The sequence below is a fragment of the Sinocyclocheilus rhinocerous genome, unplaced genomic scaffold, assembly GCF_001515625.1.
Source record: "Sinocyclocheilus rhinocerous isolate Xijiao unplaced genomic scaffold, SAMN03320098_v1.1 scaffold263, whole genome shotgun sequence".
In the NCBI taxonomy this organism is placed as follows: domain Eukaryota; kingdom Metazoa; phylum Chordata; class Actinopteri; order Cypriniformes; family Cyprinidae; genus Sinocyclocheilus; species Sinocyclocheilus rhinocerous.
Window position 1 is genome coordinate 73,424 of NW_015645086.1, and position 24,012 is coordinate 97,435.

The window sequence follows — 24,012 nt, forward strand, 5'->3', positions numbered from 1 at the left end:
GCATCATCTGAGGTCCTCTGAGGGGACCTTGTGTATTAGTTAATAAGTAGTTAACAAGTTTGGGAATATTTCGAATTAAAAAAAAGGAAAAATTAAATAAATTAGGCCTACATCAGTTATACAGCGCTATCCAGGCTGCTGGGTGCCCAACTGGTGGCCCCTCAAAAATACTAAGTGCATGACGCCCCTGTATGCATTAATATCTACATGAAGGAACAGAAAGCTTTCTAAGGATCATTAAGCACATCCAGTATGTGTTGCCTTGGTGCAGTGATACTGTAACGGAAGCTCTTATGCTCACCGATGTGTGACTGATATATCTGCATATAAATATGATGCAGACCATGGGGAAAGCTAAGCTGCTTTAGAGAGGAGATAAAAGGCATATAGTATGAAGGTCTGGCTTGTTTAGAATATTTGATTGCACTTTAATGGCCTCATTATGAATTGATCTTTATTCAAACATGTTTGAATTAAGATTTGAGATCAAAGATTGCAAATAAGATTACAGTGGGTGCTCTGCACCCGCACAGTCTGATAAAACGCCCTGCTGTTTTACTTCCTTGTATGGCTGGAAAAAGAAACTGGCAGCAGAACTAGAAAATTGGAGAACCTAGTCAAACAATCCTGAAGCAAAATGTACAGGACTTACATCATAAGTCTGAACAAAATAGGATAAAATACGAATCTTCTAAGAATCAATAGAAAAAATAAAAATAAATAAATAAAAAGACACTTCCAGGAAAAAAAATTACAAAATGGAAATGGTTCTTGGAAGTAATTGCAAGCTATTGTAGCAAATTAGCTCAAAAGGGAAATTTATATAAATAATTATAATTAATTATGATTAATTACAATTATTTATATCAGCTGCCAGCTAACTGTAGCAGAATTAAATTGCACTCAACTAATCTGTTCATCCAGCGAACATTCAGTGTAAGTTCATATCAACTCTAGGAAAGGATATTTTCGTGGCCACAGAAAATACTTTCATACAGTATTAATGCATTAGAGCATGTAGCGAGGATCAAAATCGTAAAGGGACATTAATTTGCAAGGCAGAATCAGAAACTCATGTAATTTGTGCACAAGAGTTTTATTAACTAAACACTAACACAAACTAGTCTAACAAACAAACAAACAATCACTCATACATGGGAAAGGGCAAATGACGCTTGATGGATGAAGCCATCAGGAAAAAACAGAGAATGAAGCTATGGAAAATGAGTCAGTTAACCACCTGAGTGAAACCATCAGCGCCGTTTTAGAACGGGGTCTACAGCTTATACTAAACCTCTGTTTCGTTTAGTTAAATGTACGATACATGCATTTCCTTGGTTGTTGACGAGTGTCCGGATGCAGTCTCGGATGAAAGTCTTGATGGTTTCAAGGTTTTGGACTTGCGATCACGTTCTTCCGGGTTTGAAGAGTGATGAATTCCAAAAAGAATTCCAAAAATATGTTATTCTGACTCTGTCGTGATTGGGAGATTCTTCCTAGTGGAAAGTGAAAAAGAGCTAAGAGAGACATCAGCTGAGATCCTAGGATCTTTGGTGAATGTAAAGACAAGTTGCAGAAGCGTTCTAGCTCACATCCTCATCTTCTCAGAATCATTGCCTTGGTCTATCATTATCATTTTGATGACAGCTTTGGCTCCGGAATTTCAGAATGACCTGAACAAAATGTTTTCTTCTCCAAGCGAAAGAAAGAAAAAATATATTATAATTATAATATTTTATGTGTGTGTGTGTGTGTGTGTGTGTGCAATGCAATCTATGAAAACTTTTTTTTTTTTAAATAGAATTTTCCTCAGAACACAATTATACCTTTTTTTCTGAACATCTTGAACTCTTTTTTTTTTTTTTGGTTCTGCCATAAATAAAAAAAGGTAATTGCGACTTCTTGCAATTCTGACTTTTCTTCCCTGAATTGTGAGTTATAAATTCACAATTGCAAGATAACATCTCGCAATTCTGTGAGGAAAAAAGCCAAAATGTTGAGCTAAAAAAAAAAAAAAGGTCTGAATTGTGAGATAAAAAGTTGCAATTTCCTTTATTATTGTTATTGTTATTTATCCTGTGGTGGAAACAAGATTCCATAGGAATCCCCATAATTTTAAGATTGGTTCCATTTGGAGCTTATGATAAAAAATTTCAGTACAGTTGTCTGAGAAAGTTCCTTCACACTCAAAAGTCTCTTTCATATGTTAAAAAGTCCCGAATGCCATGTCAGAGCATCGAAGAGGAAATTCACACGTGGGCTGGAGAACTCTGAAATGGGAAGTTACCTAACCCAAAAACACATCTTACATCTCAAGTCTGTGACCAAAAGCATTAGCCTTTAGAGTGCCATAACTTAAATTTTACCGCAAGCCATCCCTGTTATTCCTCTCTCCCGGAGGTCGTTAAAGCTTGTCATAATCAAGGAGAAAGGCTCTGTGACCTTCTGCTTTGACATTTCTGTCACTTGGCAATTGTATAGCAAGAACACCTGAGGGGAAAAGGCATGCAGGGGCTGGATGAGACAGGGTCTTTGCTGGCAGTAATTTGACATTGGCCGATAAGTGTAAACACAGTAGGCTACATTATCCAGAGAATCTGAAGTAAAAGGAGGAGAAAAACGATCGTTCCATCACAGCCTTGATTGCAGGAGGAAGGGATGGCTTTTACGCCTCTGCGTGGTTAGCTTCCCAAGTGGTCACTTAAAGGTCTGAGCTTAATGCATCAGAAAATTAGCCAGGCACACTAGAAGAGTAATCTTGTCAAGTTGGTAACCTCAATTAGATCGCAGAGACAGGAAAATAAAATAACCATCAATTAATGTGATTGCGTGCAATGTTCTCTCCTTTCAGCACATTTCTTAAATGCTCTTCCTGGCTTTCCACAGGATAATGAGAGGAGATAACATGGTGAAGCATTTGATTGCTTTTGTAATCATAAGAGCTTCACATTCATTGTCATTGTCACCGTTACATCCATTTAAATAGTTGGACAATGCAAGTGAGAATGACCTGGTTTGACTGGATTTCAGTCCATAGAGCAACAATAGAGCTAATGTACATTACGCATTATAACAAATGACTGCAGAGGGCACCAACGGCCCGACTATTTTTTTACACTTTACTGAGCGATCCTTGTTTAATATTGACTAAACATTTAATTCAAATGTCTACTTAATCTTTAATATTTGGTCATTTCTTTACGACAGAAAAGCTACAGCCACTGTAAATTCTTGAATATGTGGACATCAAAACATGTAAACTCAGAGCGAGGGTTTAAACTTTTATTTTGAAATCGCGATGAACAGTTAGCATATTGAGAAAGATATTGAGGTATTCTCTTGTGTTTGCGTAGGTTTATAAATAATTTACCTTACAAATCTGATGAAATGGCGCACGTTGCGTTCCCAGATGAACGTTATAGCCCCAGTCAATATGTCAGTATTGTACGTTTAGATGCTGTCAATACATAAATTTTGTACGTTTCAGTGTCTATGGAAACGTAAGGAAATGTACGTTTGGTAGAATCGCACTTTACACAAAAATACATACAAATACTCATGAGATCAACTTGAAAATGAGCAACACTGACATTCTGCTAAACTTCTCCTTTTGTGTTCCACGGTATAAATAGGCCTAAATTATATGGGTTTGGAATGAGAAGACAGTGAATACATAACAGAATGTTCATTACTGAGTGAACTATCCCTTTAACTTGGCTAATCTATTAGTAATGTTGACAAGAAAGACTGATAGACGGCTACATGCAGAACATTGCACAGAATATGACTAGGTAATGGGCAACAGGGGAAATATGACTTCAGACATGACATTTTGTGTTTGTGTTTGTGTGTGTGTGGAATGCATATTTAATACTGTAATCCAAAAGACTCCTCATTAAAACTCAATATCCAGACAAAACAGGTACGGAAAAGACCAAAACAAGGAAATTGTGTGGAACCAGTGCATGGAAATCTCAGAGCTGACATTGCTCACTAACACACTGCAGCCTAATGTGAAAGTGGCCATATTGTATCTTAGCGCATGAGAACCTAGCAGTCCAACAGGATATGCAGGGAAGTGTATAATTACGCTCTAATGCGTATAGCGTGTATTTGTGTGTGCATATGGCATGTGAGCATAATGGTGCTCGCTGCGGCAAGGGTTTGATGTTGATGTCTGTGGGCGTTAGAAATGTAACCCTAGGGGAACGATCTACACAAGATCAAAATACATCAGAGAGATAAAGTGATAGCAGGAGAGAGAGAATAATGATAGCCATGAACAGATCTGGAGAGCCTTACATAAAATCAAATGTGCTCTAATACACCATAGACATACACACAAACACACAGTTGCATGAACATGTTATAATTACTCACTAAAGTGAGGCAGGTGGCCAGATCCAAGCTATTAATTGAAGCATTAGTGAAGGCTGCTTGTTACCTCCATAATGATTCTGTGAGATCAAGAGAGCGTGAACAGGTCATAAAAAGGGTCCATAAATAAACTTGTGTGTAATTGATTCTCACGGCCCGCATTTGAAAGCTAATGCTTTTCATATATCTAGTTTTTGTCCTGCAGTGACTTTGAAGGCGTATCGTATTTACATCAAATTACTTAAAGTCACGTACACATAGCAAGTTTTGGGAGTGAAGCACCTAAATTACTGTTCTGTGTGTGTACACAACGCGAGTCAAGGGGCGGTCACACTACACTTTTCATTCCATTGACTTCCATTCATATGTATGCGAATGTGGGAGAACGGAAACGCAAACTCATGCGAAGAAGTTTTGCCAAAGCCACTAGAAGGCAAGCCTGCAACCTTTAGCTAAAAAAGCGTAACGGCTAATGCTAACACTTCCGCTTTGGCAGTACATGGGAAAGGAGACCAGAGGAAAAAATGCTGTTTTATAAGAGAAGTCACTGACTTTTTGCGACAGGTGGGATACAGCTTACGGCATTTCTCATTTATTCCTATGTTATCCGTAAACGGCGATTGAGTGTTGCACAACTCTGACTTAAATTCAATGACATCAAGGCTGTAATGTGATTGGTTAGTAAGGCACACGTGATCCAAGTTGACCATTACGCTTTCTCCAATAGTAAGTCATACAGACCCTCTCATCTCCCAATAGTAAGACAATCTCTGGTTTCGCATTTTGCTGCGTTTCAAAGCTCAAGTTTGGTGAACTCTGCCCAGCGAATTCGTATCATGTGCAGATGTGTGACCAATAGAAGATTAGAGTGAGCTCAGCTGAATTAAAAGCAGTGGTGGACGAACTATACAAATCAAGTGCTTGAGTAAAAGTACAGATACATATAGAAAAATATTACCTCAGTAAAAGTATGAGGAACTCCTTTTCAACTTTACTTGAGTAAAAGTACAAAAGTGCTTGATTTGTGATGTACTCATTTATATTATATATAAATTGTTATAGTCATACTGCTCAAAATACCTTTTTTTTTTTTTTTGCTATGGACTACATTGACAAAAGTGATGTAGAAGTATTCACAGTGAAGCTTACACTGCATGTATGAGAAAAAAAACGAATTTTACCATATGTGATCTAATTTTCAGCAGTAAGAAAAAAAAGTGTTTTGAAGCTTGTTGTTTTGCAGAACATCACAGTTATATATGATATGAGAATAAGGCCTGTTGTTAGGGACTTCATTAAGGGAAATATAATTATATATATATATATGTTTTTCAAACCTAGTCTGTGGGGTAAAACTCCCCTGGCTACTTGGGGTAAAATGGACATCACTTCTCACTATTATAATTAATGTAGTTACCATGTTCTGAGCATCACATCCTTTGTTTTTCCAACAAATATAATCTATCTAGGTGATTGAATAAAAATATCTGGACATTATATATTTTTTAAAAATTGCCTCAAGATTTAATTTTTGTTAAAAATCTAATAAAATGAAAACTGGACATTTTTCATACTTAGTTTATGATTTATGTCATTTTCACTGCAAACAAAGATAACTATTCTAGACATTTAATTTCTGATTCACAGAAAAAAAAACGTTTTTTACGATGAAATGTAGGGAGTAAAAAGTACGATCTTACGCTTTGTAATGTAGTGAAGTAAAATGTAAAAGTTACTCAAAATAAAACTACTCCAGTAAAGTACAGATACTTGAAAAATTTTCTTAAGTACAGTAACGAAGTAAAAATACTTTACTGTCCACCACTGATTAAAAGCACGCAAACTTGAAATGTGCAGGATTACAGTGTTGCAGTAAAGTGGCATAGATTGCATTTTTTTTATGTTTTATGATATGTTTTTTAAAAAGACGCTGCAGAGCCTGACATCATATTAAGACCATTGCTGTGACTGTAGATATTTTGCGTGCTCAAAGTGTAGAGTGACCGCAGCTTTACCCCTGAACTGCGACGACTGACTTAACCGTGATTGCAACGTTCGGAGTGTTGTTGCTGTGAACAAGAAATAAACGCTTATACAAATAAATAAAACAGTTTACCCGTTTAATGAACGCTTTTAACTAAAATCGTATTAGCGGCGCATTGTGCAGTGCACGGTAACCACAGCTGACAGAGCCGCTGTGTTTCGTTAATACGCTTAATAAACGATGCTCCGGGTTTTAAACAACGCGCTCTGTTTAAATGGTATGTATGGGTTTCAACAGGAATGGCTGGTGGAAGAAACTACAGCGGAAAAAGAGAAAGTATCGCGACTTGTGAATGAGGAAAGACACGTACCTCTGTCTGTGTGATTTGCTATAAGAATCCAGACAGCCAAAATGACTAAAATTAATCTGTTCCACATCGCTGCATGTCAGTTTATTTGCGCCGGCAAATATCAAACAAAGCCATCTACTGGATCACGCAGAGGCGATTTATGGCGGTAGTTGCACCACCTAGTGGTTGTAGCTTAGTTTCAGCTAGTTTTTATTAAAGAAAGGCATTGTTTTTATCCCATATTTTTCTTTATTTTTCTATTTTGCACCTGAGACAAGCCATGTGTCCGAATGCCTACTTTCCTATTATACCGTATGCGTAAAACCACAGAAGGGTAGTATGTCCAGATTCATAGTATTCATAAACCAGGCAGAAAGTACCTGGATGGCTTACTACAAAAGCGAAATTCTTAAGTGTGCATCTGATGGACACTTTATCATCGCATGAGACCACAGAAGAGGATTAGTGAATGGCAGTGAAGTGATGCAACTGATGCTGGTAGCTAACGTGACAATGACAACCTGACAGATGCAGTATGCACAAAGCTGTCAACATCCAAGAGAGTGATGACATTGCAGGAATAACTAATTTTTTTCAGGTTTCCTACACATTATCCGACTACACTACTTGACCGAATGTCTGTGGACACCCCGTTTTAATAAATATGTTTGGCTAGGCCTTTTAAGTGAGGTCGAAATAAAAATGCTGTGAACAAGACCCAACCCAATCTCACGGTAAAACATAATTATTTTATGAGGTGGCGATTTCATATGAACTTGTACGATGGGATTAACCAATAATTTTCCAAAACGTAAAATAGTTACAAATTGTCATGAGACTGTGTTGGCCCGATCCCACCACGCACTGATGCTCTCATGTCTGAATGGGAGCAAACCCTCATGATCAATACCTAATGGAAAGTCTTCCCAGAAGAGTGGAAGCTTATGAAGGACCAACTCACTATTAATGCACATGGTTTTAAAATTAAATGCATTTATGTATTGTATTGGTGTGCTATTCATATACATTTGGCCATATAGTGTAGTTAAACCGATCAAGCCTTTAATCCCACAGTGATTCAACTTCATCATTCATATAACAAAAAGGGTCTGCAGCAAGAGCTGAGACCTACTTCTAATTTAATCTTTTAAATCACAAACTTATGATTCAAAAAAAATTTCCCCTAGTCCACACTAAACTGACATGGGAAATAAGATGGTGCTAAGAAATCATGTTGCCATGGCAATGGAAATGAAGACATCAAATATTGATTAAATGCAACAGGAAACGGGGCTTCCTAGAGTTGGGCATATGTCTCATTTTGATAGTGTGATTGTTTGATTTTATAGTTAGCACTTGAACAAATGAAGTAGCTGCAACCCACCTACAGCCATCTACCATGTTGCGTTTTAACCTGTAAGTGCAAAATAAGAAAATATATTATTTTCATGTATTTATTTATTATATGCCTGACTTGCAGCTTCAGGAAAACAGTAAGTAACGGCTGTATATGAAGCATCAAAATATAAAGACAAAAATGACTGAGTGCAACGCAACAGTGAAAGTAGGGTGTAAAGCAGTGTGCAACTGTGTACATAATGTCTGAATTACATCCTACATAGCTGTATAGCTGAATCCCTGTTTTCATTATGAAACTGCAATTACTGAAAGAGTGAAACAGGACGTAAAGGTTAAAGATCTGGGCTGTGCGCCTAAAAGTTGATGGTTCCAAATATGGTGAGGAAATTACAGTGGGGAGTTACAGGGATAGCAACAATTGACTGACAAATGATGAATCTCAATAATTTTTTGTGAATCCTAAGGAACATATTCACATCCAAGGTTTTGTTTTCTTTAAAGAGCACAAACTGATCTGAGAAATGAAGCCCCATGGCAGACATACATGCTGTGCAGAGCGATTGAGGTGCCACTCAATATGAATGCATCTCATTTACCCATTTTTTAGTTGTGAAATACAGTTGCAAGATGAAGTATGTGAACCCTTTGTCATAAAATGTTATTTTATCTTCAGCTTAGCCACGGTTTGCTCAAATCAATAACAAACAAACAACTATACATTTTAATGTATTTATTGTGTATACATTCTAGTGTAGAGTGGAAAAAGAATGTGAAACACTAGGTTTGGGGCTGCTTTGTTATCATTGACAAAATTAATGAATTAATTCCCAGTTTATCAGGACATTTAGCAGGAGAATGTAAGCCCATCTGTCCTCCATTTGAAACTCAAGAGAACTTGGGTGATGCAACAGCACAACGACCCAAAGCACAGGAGCAAATCAATAGCAGAATGACTTCAACAGAAGAAAATACTCCTACTGATGTGCCTCAGCTGGAGTCCTGACCTCAATCCGAGTGAGATGTTTTGGAATGACCTCAAGAGAGCCACCAGACATCTCAAGAATATTGCTGACCTGAAAAGTTTTGTGAAGAGGAAAGGTGCAGAATTCCTCCCGACTGTTCTGATCCGCAATTGAAAATGTTTGTGGAGGTAATTGTCACCAAAGTTCAAACTGTTATTAAATCTACCCTGCACTGCGAAAGTGTACAGTGTGTTCAATAAATAAATAAATTAAAAAGCCATAAAATGACTTTTTTATAGGTTATTTTTTAACCTGACTATGTTTGTCTGTTGTGACCCAGATCAGACCAAATTTATGCAGAAAACCAAGGCTTCGCTTGCTTTTTCCTGCAACTTAAATCAACATGATCAGCTTGCTATAGATATATATATATATATATATATATATATATATATATATATATAATCGGGATCTCTCAAAATAACATGCTGCAGGAATGTTTAATCATAAACACAGTGCTTTACAGCCATAGCAAGCCATATAAGTGCATTTTAATAACTGCTCTTTAATAAGTATGCAGAAGAGAAAAAAAGATTTCCCATATAGGCTGTTTAAATGTCCATAGCACTAGCTGGCATTTAATTTCAGTCCATCAGAATATGGTCCCACCAGTAAATAAATATGCAAGTAGATGAACAGCCAGTCAATGCAGCACGTAAACAAACAATCACAATATCAAGTTAAAGTTCACAGGAATAAGCATTGGGTGTACAATATTTCTATATTCCACTGACACTTTAAATAAATAAATAAATAAATAAATAAATATAATTTGGAGTAAATAGTCTTTTTTCACATTCAGTGGTCTGTTATGTAAACCCATGACAGTGCTGGCTCTTTGTTGTCTGTCTCACTGAGAAGAATCCGTTATGTAGTAACAAAGCAAGATACAGAGCGAAGCAGAAAACATTCAAGAAATATTCGAGGTGATACTGACTGACTTCTTCAACAATGCAAAGCCTCGAACGTGATTAACTTCATTTTATGCACATATATTATAGAACACTACAGCAACTGTTTTGCGATATGTTTTCATTTCTTTACAAGTATTTTTAAGGTTCAATCTGTGCTACCAAACATACATGAATATAAAATATTGTTTGCTTATTGTACAGTCAAACCAGGAAAAATATCAACTTTTAATCAGGCTTTAAAAGTCTTTGTAGTTGCAGGTTCAGTGTCATAACTGTATATAGTTATATAATATTTAGTACAGTCCAACACTTGGCAATACCACAAAAAGGACTGATACACTTAATCCATAGGTTCAGATGTATGTTTAAGGCCATGAAATTCTACAGTCTTAAATTTCAAGAAAAACATTGATTGTTGTAAAGAGAGACATGAAAAGCATCTGCACAAGGCTGCAACACTGAACGACAAAGTGTAATAATTATCAGTTAAGAACAAAATCGTAGACAATAACATCCAAATCCAGTTAAGACACTGTAAAGTGAGCCCCTTTGTCCCTAAAAGGGCGTGTCATTTAGCTTGACTCCGCCCTCACTCCTAGCCCAACCCTTTCCCCCGCCCACCTGGCGGAGGTGACTGTGGTGCTAGAGTGTTGTAATCTGAGTCAACTCAGAGTTTGAGTTTTCTGTCCCTGAATTGGGTCGAGGCTCAGGGCTGACCAGGGGCAGCTCCACTCCTAGTCATGCGGGGTTACTGTTCCCGTCTGCAGTCTTGAAGTTGTAGGCCACCTCGCGTGCAATGTTGCGCATGCGGCCTGACTGCTGCGCATCAAGGCCAAACGGTGAAGGGTGGCAGAACTCACGGAAGCAGCGCTTGAAGTTTTCGTCGAGGAACGCGTAGAGGACGGGGTTCAGGCTGCTGTTGACATAACCCAGGGCGATGCAGAAGTGCATGAACACCACCGTCTGGACGCTGCCTAGGTTGAAGCCCAGCGACTGTGCCAAAGCCATGATCTGGATGGGCGTCCAACACACAACAAAGACCGCAACTACCACCAGAACCATGCGCGTGATGCGCCGAAGGTTGCGATCTTTCTCCTTGGACCCTGAGAGGATTCGGACACTGCGGAGGCGCTTCACCATGAGGCTGTAGCACACGCTGATGATCGCCACAGGAACGAGAAAGGAGAGTGAATTGAGGTAGCAAACAGGATGCAAAATTGTAATTTGAGTTTGAATGCAAACAAGTAGAATTATATTGAAATTTAATGAAAGTCGTACAACTGTAATGTAACTATAGAAAAACAATGTTTGACAAGAAAACTCTGAATGCTGGCTTGGTTGCAAAGAGATATAAAGACTTGAAAACTAAATGTTTTGAACAGACAGACAGATTTGAACTGCTATTCAGTAACTTCCGCTTCCTGTCATTTCAATTCAAATTCCAAGTCAGATGTGTGTTATGGCTAATGCAAATTCACACTTTGAATTTAAATTTAAATGAAAAAGAAAGAAAGAAAGAAAAAAAAAGAAAAAAAAAGAAAGAAAATATCTAGAACATCTCAATGTTTTTCATCTAAAATTGATAAGTTAATAGTGCCCCTCAACAATATTGAATTCTTTACGGTTTCAACATGCCCTTTTCAGAAAATGATGTTTTTCACAGTCAGTCATTTTCTCCTTGCCACTCCTCTTGACATTTTTGACAGCCTACCTCTGAGAGCATTAAAAGTCTCTCCATTCCTGAGACGTGTGAATTCGGACTTACTGTGAGCTGCATTCTCACTCCCATGAAACAGCTGTCAATTATTAATGCAAAGAGGTGGTCTTTTACCCATCTTGGCTGAAAAGCATTAGGGTTCTCGATGTTACCAAGAACATCTGTGAACATTACCAAGAACATTTTTGAACTGTGGAATAATACCTGGTCTAACTTATTTTGGCCTTGAACTGCCCACTTAGACAAGAAGAAAACACCTGACCAACATGTAAAGTGACCAACCTTAGTTTGTTTGTTTTTTAAGTGATGTTTAGGGTGGATAAATCTAGATTAGATCATACCACAATAATCGAGCAACACAGAAAATAAAACTCTTCAAATAGGAGTTTCCATGAACAGCCTTACAAAAAACGGAGACCTTTAAACCTATTTAAAAAGGCTTTTTATATTTTCTTAAAGAAGAATTAAGGCCTTGAAGCTTCAATCCTACTTTATTTAATTTATTTTTGTTTATTTATTTATTTTTCTTCTGACCTGGCCCACACACTCATATTTCAAAAGCACAATGTTCTGTAATGTAAGATTTTTCTTGCAGCTAATAATGTGCACTAAACACAAAATGATAAAAATTAAAATCCTTTACTAGCATTTCTAAAGGCAACCTTCAACTAGGTATGATCAATGTCTTTACAGGCCTTCTATTTTCTAAATGATACGAAATGTTGCAAATGTATATATCAGTGTACATTTATATAACATTTTAGGGGTATAATGCATCACGAAAATCATAGATCGAATCATTTGTCGGATCAGCTAAAAGGTTTTTCAGGTAGGTCAAACAGTAGTATTCAGGTAAAAAAATTCAATAATCAAATCTTAACATAGCTTATATAGATTCATTATTGTTAAAGTTACAAAAGTTATTCGGTCAAGAGCAGTGAGTATTTTGCTGTTTGATTAACATTAAGGACAGAGACAGCAGCATGTTTATTAGGCCGCTGTCACTTTAAAACCTCATGCACGGATCCAGTATGTTACACATGTAAGACATAACTGATTGTGTTTACGTGAATGCTGATTGAGATTTTGAGAATTGTGTTTGTATGTGTCTATTGAAGCACAAGAAAGCACAAAAGAGAACTCAATTCTGTTTTTGCACGAGTACCAAATTGAGTTATCATTCGCGCCTTATTGTGTTATTATTTAAGTATACATTCTGTAAGTCATACTTTTGTAAGGTTGGTCTGGACCACCCTTAGCTATACCTTATCACTGTTGACAGTTCACAGATTATTACATCTCTGTCTATACGAATTCTGAAGTTGTAATACACCCTGTGTTCAATTAGACTAACTGAAGTGTTTTCATGCAAATAATAAAACTGTCATTAGACTGATGGTTGTAAGCGTTTTTATTATATTTTCCAAAGGTACATCAGCTAGCAAACCATTAGGCAGTAAGGATTAGGAGTCTATTTAAAGGGAATGATTGTGGTGGGGAAGTTTGGTCAAACTATGGCAGCGATACAGTGAATGGTTGTGCTAAATCAAAGATGGCGCCATCAGTGGAGCCAGTTATTGTATGTGCACTAAAACTTTAGTCTCCTGGCTACCATGTCAGAAGCTGCAATTCTAATAATAATAATAATAATAATAATAATTAGCCTGCCATGGCAGCAAATTCAGCAGCTTTTAGTTCTTGTTGGTCCGATTTTGTTGAGACAAACTCGACGGAGCTACTGTACCCCCTCCAGCCCCGAAATTCAGCTGCTCTCTTCTTTCTCTCTTTTTTTCTCCATCATAGTAGCTGTCGATTATATGTTTTGCGTGTTGCGCTTTTATTGAGTAAGTCATCCAATAACAGAAATTAGTGATTTACAACAATAATGTGATGTGGCTGCTGGACAATCAACCCTGTTTGTGGAGTAAATGTATATAAATGACCCTTTCAAAGGTCAGTGAAGGCACACTGTCAGTTAGTGATACACATGATGCATTTGGACATAAGGTTACAGGTTCGGTTCACACACTCATTTCGATATTATATCAAATATCCAGGGTTGGATTTAGTTTGCAATTTGGATTATAAATGCAATTTCAACTATTTCTGAAGTGCTTCTTGTTGGAAAGCACTCTTACCAGATTTTTTTTTTCTGTTTTTATTTTCTATTTATTTATTTTTCTTTTGTTAAAAACTGTTAAATTATTAAATTGATAAGGTATAGCTAAGAGTGGTCCAGACCAACCTTACGAAAGTATGACTTACAGAAGTTATAGCCTACTTAAATAAGAACATTTCGTGAAACACGTATTAACGATAAGGTAGCTTAAGGTATAAATTAAGAACGACATAGCATTAAGAAGGTTTTGGGAAACGCAGCCCAGACCATTATCGCCCGCTCCCTTGATTTTTGTGTCCAGTGCTCCCGCTAACATTCTAATATTGCATATAATTTTGTGCATCAGGGAGCCGGTGTCCTGACATTTTATCCTACCCGTCAGATTGTCCTACGCACATCAATATTGCGTCCTTTTTCTCATGCTGAACAACAATTTTTAATGTATCTGCATTACTGTAAGGGTGGGTTTAGAGTTGGGGTAGGTGTAAACTTTAATAAAACACAATCTAATAGGTAGAAAAAATTATTTGTTGGTTTCCTGTAGCTGTATCCCTTCTACAACCACGCCATCAATATGCAGAGTATTTAAATCTCTTTTGAATGAGTGCTCGCTGTTCACTTTCACTTTCGATTTCACGATCACGCGCACTCTGTGTAAAGGAAGATCAGATATTTGTCAATGAGCTCAGGATCTGTTGAGCAGCAAATCCTCCAACATTATCTTGTCAGTCATTTCTCCTCTCAATCCGTGATCAGTGAAATCTGACTCCTGCAGCTCGTGTTGGATGTATAGGGTCAAGTAAAAAAAATTTTTCATGGAATTGGGGTACTTTTAAACTGTTGCGGTTAAAGGTTTGAAATGTTGCATAAATTACATTTGACTGAAATGCTTGTATTGAAACATTTTGCATTTTACCTATGATAAAACTGTGCTGTTAAGTTTTGTGAAGGAGTGCCACTGGTAGGAAGCTTTTGTTACATCCCTATAACATTTAGTTTGAAATCTATAAATTTTTACATTTCTGGTATAACAACTGTACAACAGTATATTATTAACCTATTTGTTATGATGACATTGTTTGAATATTTATCTGCACCCCACAATGTAGTCATACTGTATATCTCATATATTTTGCTAAGCGACAGTCTATGAGTAGATTTTCATCATACTGGTCTAAAGTTGCTCCCTATCACATCTGCACACAAGTGGCAATCTGCAATCGCTGCAGAGAACAGATTCTTCCATACAAACTTTTTTTTTTTATCCACTAAAGTCTATCATATTGCAGGATCATTTCTAAGGCATTTCAGAATTGCTTTGTATTCTTTTCATCCAAAACCAGTCACTCAAATCACATCAGTAAAATAGCAGGATTTTGACAAGCACATATCTCCATGTGTCTTCAAAGACTGGTGGAAACAGACTGGAAAAATATTTTTTGCAACCGGTTGGCATTAGTTATGTCCAAATAATAGAATTACATGTAAACCATGCAACTGTTACTGCAGTGTTTCTGTATTTATATGGTCTCACCAACATGGAATATGTAATTCAAATTCATCATTTGCCATGTTGTGACTAAGCAACTTCCGCAGAATCAAGCGCTTCCACAGTGATTTCCAAATCATTGTTGCAGATCCAGTTGTTTGTTTGAAGACTATTTTGAGATGGAACAGCTTTGCTGAGAACTTAAACACAAATTTAACAACTACACTGCTGGACATTTGTTTACAGACATTCGGCCACATCCCTGAATCTCTGTCATCCTCCCTCCCTCTGGTTCTGTCTGTCTTTCCCTGCAGTGTCAAAGGCAGCAGAACGCAACTTGCATGAAGTGATGAATAAATAAATATGTTGCAGCCTGGCAGTAGAGGAGAGGAGAGAGAGTGTTATGGAAAAAAAGCTGTCTGAACATTCTGCTGGGAGGAACACTGATCATCTGAGTACTGCGTGTCCAAAGAGTTTTAGTTATTTTCATCAAACTCTATATACAGTAAAGCACACTAGTGTTGATAGAACCTATTTAGAGGGGTTTCTGCTACCTGTCTTTCATCTCAGCCCCCCAGGGATCTGCGATTAATTCAGTCGTCAACACCCTTAAAAATCTGTGATTATGTGATCTCCCCTCACGCTTGGTGAACAAAGGTGCAGTAAGCTATCGGAGCAAGTAAACGGTGCATTAAGCTACACTTTTCATCACTCTGCCACTGTCTAGAAGAAAACATAATACCTAAATTAACTTTTTTTAGTGTCATCCAAACAACAACAACAACAAAAAGGTGAAACAAGACAATGCTGAAAATGCTGTTCTTTAGAACTTTCTTTTCATTAAAGAATACAAAAAATGTATGATTTCCACAAAAAATATTAACTGTTTTTTTAACATAGATAATAAGAAGAAATGTTTCTTGATCAGCAAATGAGCATATTAGAATGATTTCTGAAGGATCATATGACACTGAAGACTGCAATAGCTGTTGAAAATTCATACACTTTTTTTATTGTAATAATATCGGTAATACTTTGTTTTGATAGTCCACTTTAGTCATTCTGCTTACTATAAGTAACTTTGCTACTACATGTCAACTACCAGTACAAGTAGACTGCTTAACATATGCTAATCATTTTAATGGTTCCCAGGTAGACATTTTTAATGTATACTATATAAAGCAACTCTTGCCATGTAAAATTACCCTCTAATTTATCTGCATGTAAATACTGTGTTCTATTTCTAAAGTGCTGGTTTAGTGGGGATTATTTCACTGAGAGGGAACTAGAGATCAGAGAAGGTTTTTCAACAATACAGCTAAATGTGCTTATCCACTATTATTCAGGATCTATTAGGTTCATGTATAATGGATTATGAAAGAGAAGAGGGTGTTGAAAAGATGTCGCAGAGGGCAAAGCAGAGATTCAGGACATATACACAAACACACAATTAGAAATGAGCAGACAAAAATAGAACGAGTTAACAGGTCACAAAATATGTGAAGTCTACAGATCATTAAATAATTTTTCCAATAAGACATTATTTTCTTGACATTACTTTTTTTTTTTTTGTAAATCATGGTAGTATTTTTTTGTACTGCCATTAATTCATGCTGATTAATTTCAAATATAGTGTATTATAATAAAGAGAGCCTAATCAGAAAGATGGAAATAATACATAGTAATAATAATAATAATAATCTCAAATGTGAAACATAGTAATGAGAATTTGTGGATGAAAATAATGTCATAAAATGTCACAATTAAAAAAAGATGACCTGTATTCACTCTTACACACTCAAAATGCATTGCACACTGTCACATTGGTTATTGGGTTTTGTTTTGTGTTCAGGTTTTCATGTCTTATTTTGTAGTTTTAGTTATGGTAATGTTTCCTGGTTTGTTATGTGATTCCCTTGCCCTCAAGTATCTTGCCATGTGCTCCCTTAGTCAATGTGTCATGTTGTGATTGGTTGTTTAGTCATGTGGCCTGCGTTCTCATTAGGTCTTTATCAGTGGCGGCTAGCGCTAAAACAATTTTAATAACCATTTAAAAAGTGACATAATAATGTATAATTACTGCTTAGCTAAAAAGTGGAAGTTGAAAATTCAACTGTTAAAGCATGAAATAAGATCCCACGAATCAGTGAATTTTAGTTTAATGTGGGTGTATTGTTAGTAAAGTAATCATTAAACGTGTAATTATTAAAAAAAATATCAGCCATTTATATTAATGTGATTTAGAGATGAGGCCATAATACTAATGTTGTCCACACGAGGGAGCCACAGGATATCAAATCCTTTAAGATCTCAGTTTAAAGAATGTGAAAATTGTTCAATAAATTTACTTGTAGTAAAACAAATTGCATATGAATTCATTATATTTTCATAAAGTTTAATAAAGCCCAGTATAATAAGTATGCAAAAACTGTAATCTCCTAAATATTTATAGACCATTATTTTTTATCTTAATTTTGTCAGAGATGTTAAAGTTGTCAGACATGACTGAATGTATGTCCAACTTATCTATTTTAATATTGTGCATACAATAATACTCCAATAAAGACTCATATTTTACTTGAAAAGAGAGATGTCCATTGGATATCATCTACACAAACCATTGTGCTTGGACCGCGGTGATCGCCTCAAGTTAAACTGCATTGTTTCAGTTTCCTTCTGTGTCGATGTCCACAATGCTTCAGTGATAGGACTTTGAAATAAAAAACAGGGAAAACAATAAAAGGCATGACTTACATCGCATCCAGCTACCCAACTCCATCCAAGCTCCATGATCTGTGTTTTTTTTCTTCATTTAAATGTCTTGTGAAATGAATTTTTGTAAAGATAAAATCAAATTTACTTTCATCTCGGAAGAGATATCTAATCACATAAGGCCAAAATAAATAAAAACAATACTGATTCGCTAAAATCAAAAGTGGGAGGGTCTGGGGCGCAGTGCTCTGCACCCTGAGGACAATCTGAAACAAGCCAATTAGAGCTCAGCCTCAAGTCACATGCTTTTCAAAAGTTTACGGACCTAATAGACACCCATTTGTCCAGCGACCCGCACACACACAACAAACAAAATAGAGTTTAGATTTATTTATTTTTTAATAGGTGCTAACATGACTACCAGTCAAATAGTATGACTAAATAATGCATTTTTTGTGATTATTTTGCAATATATATTTAACTTATTTTTAACATGGTGAAGCAGGATTCTTCCATGGCTAAGTTGAGGGGGGGCGGCGCCCCAGCGCCCCCTATTGACCAGTCAGCCACCACTGGTCTTTATCTTGATTGTCACAGGGGTTCCTTTTTAGTCATTTAGTCTTGTGTATAAATAGCCCTAATGTTGCCATTGTCTTTTGTCTAGCTTTGTTCCTGTACTACTGTAGGTGAGTTAATATTCATATCAAGTTGTCAAGTCGTCAAGTCAAGTCAAGTTAGGTCTTTGTTTGTTTCATGGATTATGTTTGTTTTGTATCTCGCTTACATTTCTGTTAAATAAATACTGCACTTGGATTCAATTCAGCTTGCCTCAGTAGACCTTCATTACAGAAAGCTAGACCGTTACAATGGACCCAGCAGTTTCTTAGCCTTGCCTTTATCAAGGTAATCGTTGTATAGAGGATTATGTGGCGGACTTTTGTGGACTGTGCCATTTGGTGAATTGTAATGACGTGGCTCTTAAGGACATTATTTGTTATGGGTTAAATGAGCTCATTCATTCATGGATGCCAGGAGGAATTTTTTTTTTCCTGGCTCAATATATGAACTATGCCTTGTTGTTGAGTGGCTCCTCATTTACTGTGGGAGAAGCAAATGAGGAACACTGCAATCCCGCTGTTCACGTCATGCCTGTCAAGCCAAAGCCTCTTCATGTCAAGGCCGCCAAGCATGAGTCTACGGCCAAGATGTCCACCACGCCTGAGGATTGTCACGCCATGGCCACCATGCCAGAGTCCTGTTACGCCACAGCCCCCATGCAAGTTTGCTCTAAGGATTTTTTGGGGAGGGACTATAGGACACATGCTCCGGTGGATGCTGAGCTTGGGCCAAGACGGATAAGACTAATGGCCAGTGTTATGCATCCACCAGTGATGTCAGTGTGAGTGGCTGCATGGCATCCTGGTGACCTCAACACTTTCAAACCCAATGGCCTCAGTGCTGTCCAGCCTAGAGGTCCTCCCTCCATCAGCTGTACTGCCCATGATGGTGGTTGCCATTTTGTGTGTTTGGGCTGCACACTGCGCTCCAGTCCATGAATCTGTTTCAGAGCCTACTCTAGCCCCAGAGCTCAGTCCTGTGTTGGCACCAGCCTTTCAGTTTCCTGCCTGTCCTGTTTTGAATACAGTGGTCATACGTAAACCCTCAGCCAGTCATGTCACAGACAAAGAGGCCATCTCCGAACTCATAGTCTGCCTTGTCATGGCCAAGGGAGACTTCCCTGAACTCTCAGCCTGTACGGTCAAGGCCAAGGAGTCTGTTCCTGAATTCACAGTCTGCCCTATCACGGCCAAAGAGGCCATCTCTGAGCTCTCAGCGTGTCCTGTCACTGCCAAGGAGGCCGTCCCTGAACTCACAGTCAGCCCAATATTTTTGCCAATGAGGCCGTTCAAGGATTTTCTGCCTGTCATGTAGCGGCTATGGAGGCCGCTCACAAACTCTCTGCCTGTAATGCTATGACCACTGAGGCCGTTCAAGGATTTTCTGCCTGTCATGTCGCAGCCATGGAGGCCGCTCACAAACTGTCTGCCTGTTCTATCACGGCCAGATGGTCCGTCCACGTCTCTTCTCCGCCATGGCCTCCTGACCTGTGGTGGTCTTCTGCTCCGCAGGCTTCACCTTGGTCACCTGCTCTGGTTGTCATCTGCTCCACCGTGGGGATCCTCGGTCCCGCCTGCTCCACCCTGGTGGTCTTCCGCTCTGCCCTGGTAGTCTTCCGCTCTGCCTTGGTGGTTTTTGGCTCCGCCCTGGCTTCCTAATCTGCTGGCTCCACCCTGGTCTCTGGCTCTTCCCTGTTTCCCTAATCCTTCATGGTTGCTCCACGGTCCAGGCCCGCCTCTGCTCCATGGCCCAGGTCCACCATTGCACCAAGACCCACTGATCCATGACCTAGGGTCTTGCCCTCTACTCAACGATCCATGGTCTCCATTACTGCTCCATGGTCCAGGCCTGTCTCCGCTCCATGGTCCAGGACTGCCACCATGCCATGATCCAGGTCAAGTTCTTCTGTATGGGCCTGGCCTTCCATCCCACCTCTACCACCTCCAGTCCTCCACCCTCCTGGACTCTTTGTTGGTTTTGGGTGGCGTTAGGGTGTCGGGAGCCACCCTTGGGGGGGGGGGGTGATATGTCACGTTGGTTTTTGGGTTTTGTGTTCATGTTTTCATGTCTTATTTTGTACTTTTAGTTATGGTTATGTTTCCTGGTTTGATATGTGATTCCCTTGCCCTCATGTAACTTGCCATGTGCTCCCTTATTCAATGTGTCTTGTTGTGATTGGTTGTTTTAGTAATGTGTCATGTGCTCTCATTGTGTCTTTATCTTGATTGTCACAGGGGTTCCTTTTTAGTAATATAGTCTTGTGTATAAATAGCCCTAATGTTGCCATTGTCTTGTTTAGCTTTGTTCCTGTACTACTGTTGGTGAGTTCATGTTCATGTCAAGTTGTCAAGTCAGGTCTTTGTTTCATGGATTATGTTTGTTTTGTATCTCGCTTACATTTCTGTTCAATAAATACTGCACTTGGGTTCAGTTTGGCTCGCCTCAGTAGACATTCATTACACACACTCACATGCTGAATGCACACATTTATATACTTAGAAGAAAAGTGAGCTCAGCATGATTTTAAACCTGTTCCCTTATAATACAATTAATGTAGCAAGGTATTTACATGCTATTTTCTACTAAAAGGAAACCTCATTCAATTAAGAAATGTTATGATTATCAAGAGCTCAAATCCACAGGGAGGAAAGGTCCTTCTGGGTCACCCGTGGTTCTGCTTTCAGAAAAGTGTGCAAAGCAATACTGTAACCTCAATGGATCCAATAACAGCAACATGATTAACACTGTAATGCTTTGGATGTGCTTAAAGCCTCTTAACAGCACGTGTTTTGTTGACAAACAAACCCCACACACATATACAGTCATATTACGATTCCCCTGTAGGTCTCAGGTGTTGCAATTTGTTATTCGGCATGCTGGTGCATCCTGTGATAGTAAAACGTCAGCTCCCAATTGAATGCTGCATAAATGTTTAATATTCACTGACTGGCCTGTGTTGCTGTGATTATACTCACATTTTCTGTAGTTAAGGGAACCTTTCACATTAAAGTCGACAGGAAATAGCTTTTACAACCTATTTTATTTTCATCATTTGACATACACTACCTTTCAGAAGTTTGGAATAATTATAATTTTTTTTAATATGACAATTTTTAAAGAAGTCTCTATTGTTCACTAAGGCTACATTTATTCGATCAAAAATGCAGTAAAAATTATAATTTTGTGAAATATTATTACAATTTAAAATAACTGTTTTCTATTTGAATATATTTTAAAATGTAAATGTAATGTTTATTCCTGAGATGGTAAAGCTGAATTTTCAAGCATCATTACTCCAGTCTTCAGTGTCACATAATCCTTCAGAAATCATTCTAATATGCTTTTTATTTCACAGTTCAGACTTTTTACCTTGAAATTCTGAAAAAAAAATGCCATAACTGTGAGATATAAACTTAGAATTCTAAGTTTAAATCTCGCAATGCTGACTTTATATCTAGCAGTTCTGATTTTATATCTTGCAATTTTGGCTGATCTAAACTGAAATGCAAGAAAAAAGTATAAATTGTGAGACAAAAAGTCACAACTACCCTTTTTATTTATTTGTTTAGTTTTGTTCTGTTTTGGCAGAAACAAGCTTCCATGCATATGTTATCATTATCAATGTTTAAAACTGTTTTTGTAGCTTAATATTTTTGTGGAAACCATGATACACTACAAAAAAGTTATATATATATATATAATAATACTAATAATAATACTTTTTATTCAGCAAAGTTGCATTAAATGTAACAACATTCAGCTTACTGTTTTTATTGTATTTGTGATCAAATAGATGCAGCCTTGGTGAGCATAAGAGCCTTCTTTTAAATACATTAAAAAAACTGTAACTATTCTAAATTTGACGATGGTGTATTTCCAAAATTGAAATTGAATATTCAATGAAAATTATTACAGCACTTACTTTTGAGAAGGCTTTTTTTAAATTTGGAATAATATGCAGTGATAAATATCAAATAAAATAGTTGCAGTAAATATTAAGTAAAAAAATAAAATAAAATAAATAGGGTCATAACTGTACACACACACTTACCGTTGTCATTTTCCACATCTCCAAGTACCATAGCCGGGACCCCTATGGCTGAAGCCAAGACCCAAACGCAGATATTGACCACCTTGGCCTTGTGGGGCGTCCGCATGTCCAGGGCTTTCACCGGGTGGCACACGGCCACGTATCGATCCATGCTCATCACGGTCAAGGTGAACACACTGGTGAACATGTTATAGTAGTCGATGGAGACGACCGCCTTGCACAGGGCATTGCCAAAGGGCCAGAAACCAAGGAACACATCCGTGCCCTGGAAGGGAAGCGTAGCCAGAACCAGTGCATCGGCCAGTGCCAGGTTAAAGATATAGATGTTGGTTGCCGTCTTCATCTTGGTGTATCTGGGAAAGTGACAGAGAAAGAGACAATAAAAAAAAAAGAGAGTGAAAATATAAATCAGGATGAACATATTTATCCTGACAAAATCCAGTCTGTATTTGTGAGGAAACAGATCAGTTGTCACTCCCCTGGGCCCTTCGCAACAATGGCATTAAAATTACATTTCACATCAAATCCGCTTCACTTTTTAATGGTTTGTCAGCAATCTCTTGTTTTATTTGAAAGCTAGAACCTGTGATCCCCACTGCAAAAGCACCAAGATTCATAAACAATTACAAATGTGAGCAAAGCACTGCCATGACAATGCATGAAAAGCAGGAATTATTAGGTTGGCAGACGTTTTATGCTGTTTGAGAAAGGTTGATAACAGTTGCTGTTCTGTACCAACAATCCCATCATTCAACACAGCTCTACCTCCACGCCACTCAAAAAAAAATGTGGTGAAATGAAAACTGAAAAGCATTGATAAATGATCCCTGTCAACTTAAATTCATATGAGATAATTATAAATAATTTATTCAATGAACACATAACTATGTAACTAAAATATTTGTATAAAAATATACTGTATTTAAATGTATTTTAATGTGTGCTTTGCCAGTATGTATTGTGAAAAGAACTACATGCAAAGTTGAGTTGACTTGATTATTGTAATTACAATAAGAATTAACATTTTTATCAAAAATGAAATTAGTCATTTATTTTGAGAACCAATGTTTTGTGATATGAAGTGATCCTCAGAATATCTGCCCGGTCTAATCTAATGTTTTGTTCCTCTGTAATCCAACTGAAATTTAACAGTAATGACAGGAAAAAGTGGTATTTGTACTGGTTCAGCAGGTGAGGTGTCTGATGCCTGTACTATCTGTACATCTAATAAGCCTGGATTTTGTTTTAAATGCATATATATATATATATATATATATATATATATATATATATACTGTATA

The 24,012-nt window shown here is 37.5% G+C and overlaps 1 protein-coding gene across 1 annotated transcript in view; it reads right to left on the reverse strand.

The window, feature by feature from the left end:
- Window positions 1-10,743: 10,743 nt before the first annotated feature.
- The window catches only part of LOC107705672 (delta-type opioid receptor-like), a 37,105-nt gene continuing 23,836 nt past the window's right edge, over window positions 10,744-24,012 (reverse strand). The window contains exons 3-5 of the mRNA XM_016509063.1: window positions 22,702-23,064; window positions 19,923-19,963; window positions 10,744-11,216 (exon numbers count right to left, since the gene is read on the reverse strand). Of these exons, the coding sequence (XP_016364549.1) occupies window positions 10,744-11,216; window positions 19,923-19,963; window positions 22,702-23,064 (877 nt within the window). The remainder of the gene's footprint in view (window positions 11,217-19,922; window positions 19,964-22,701; window positions 23,065-24,012) is intronic.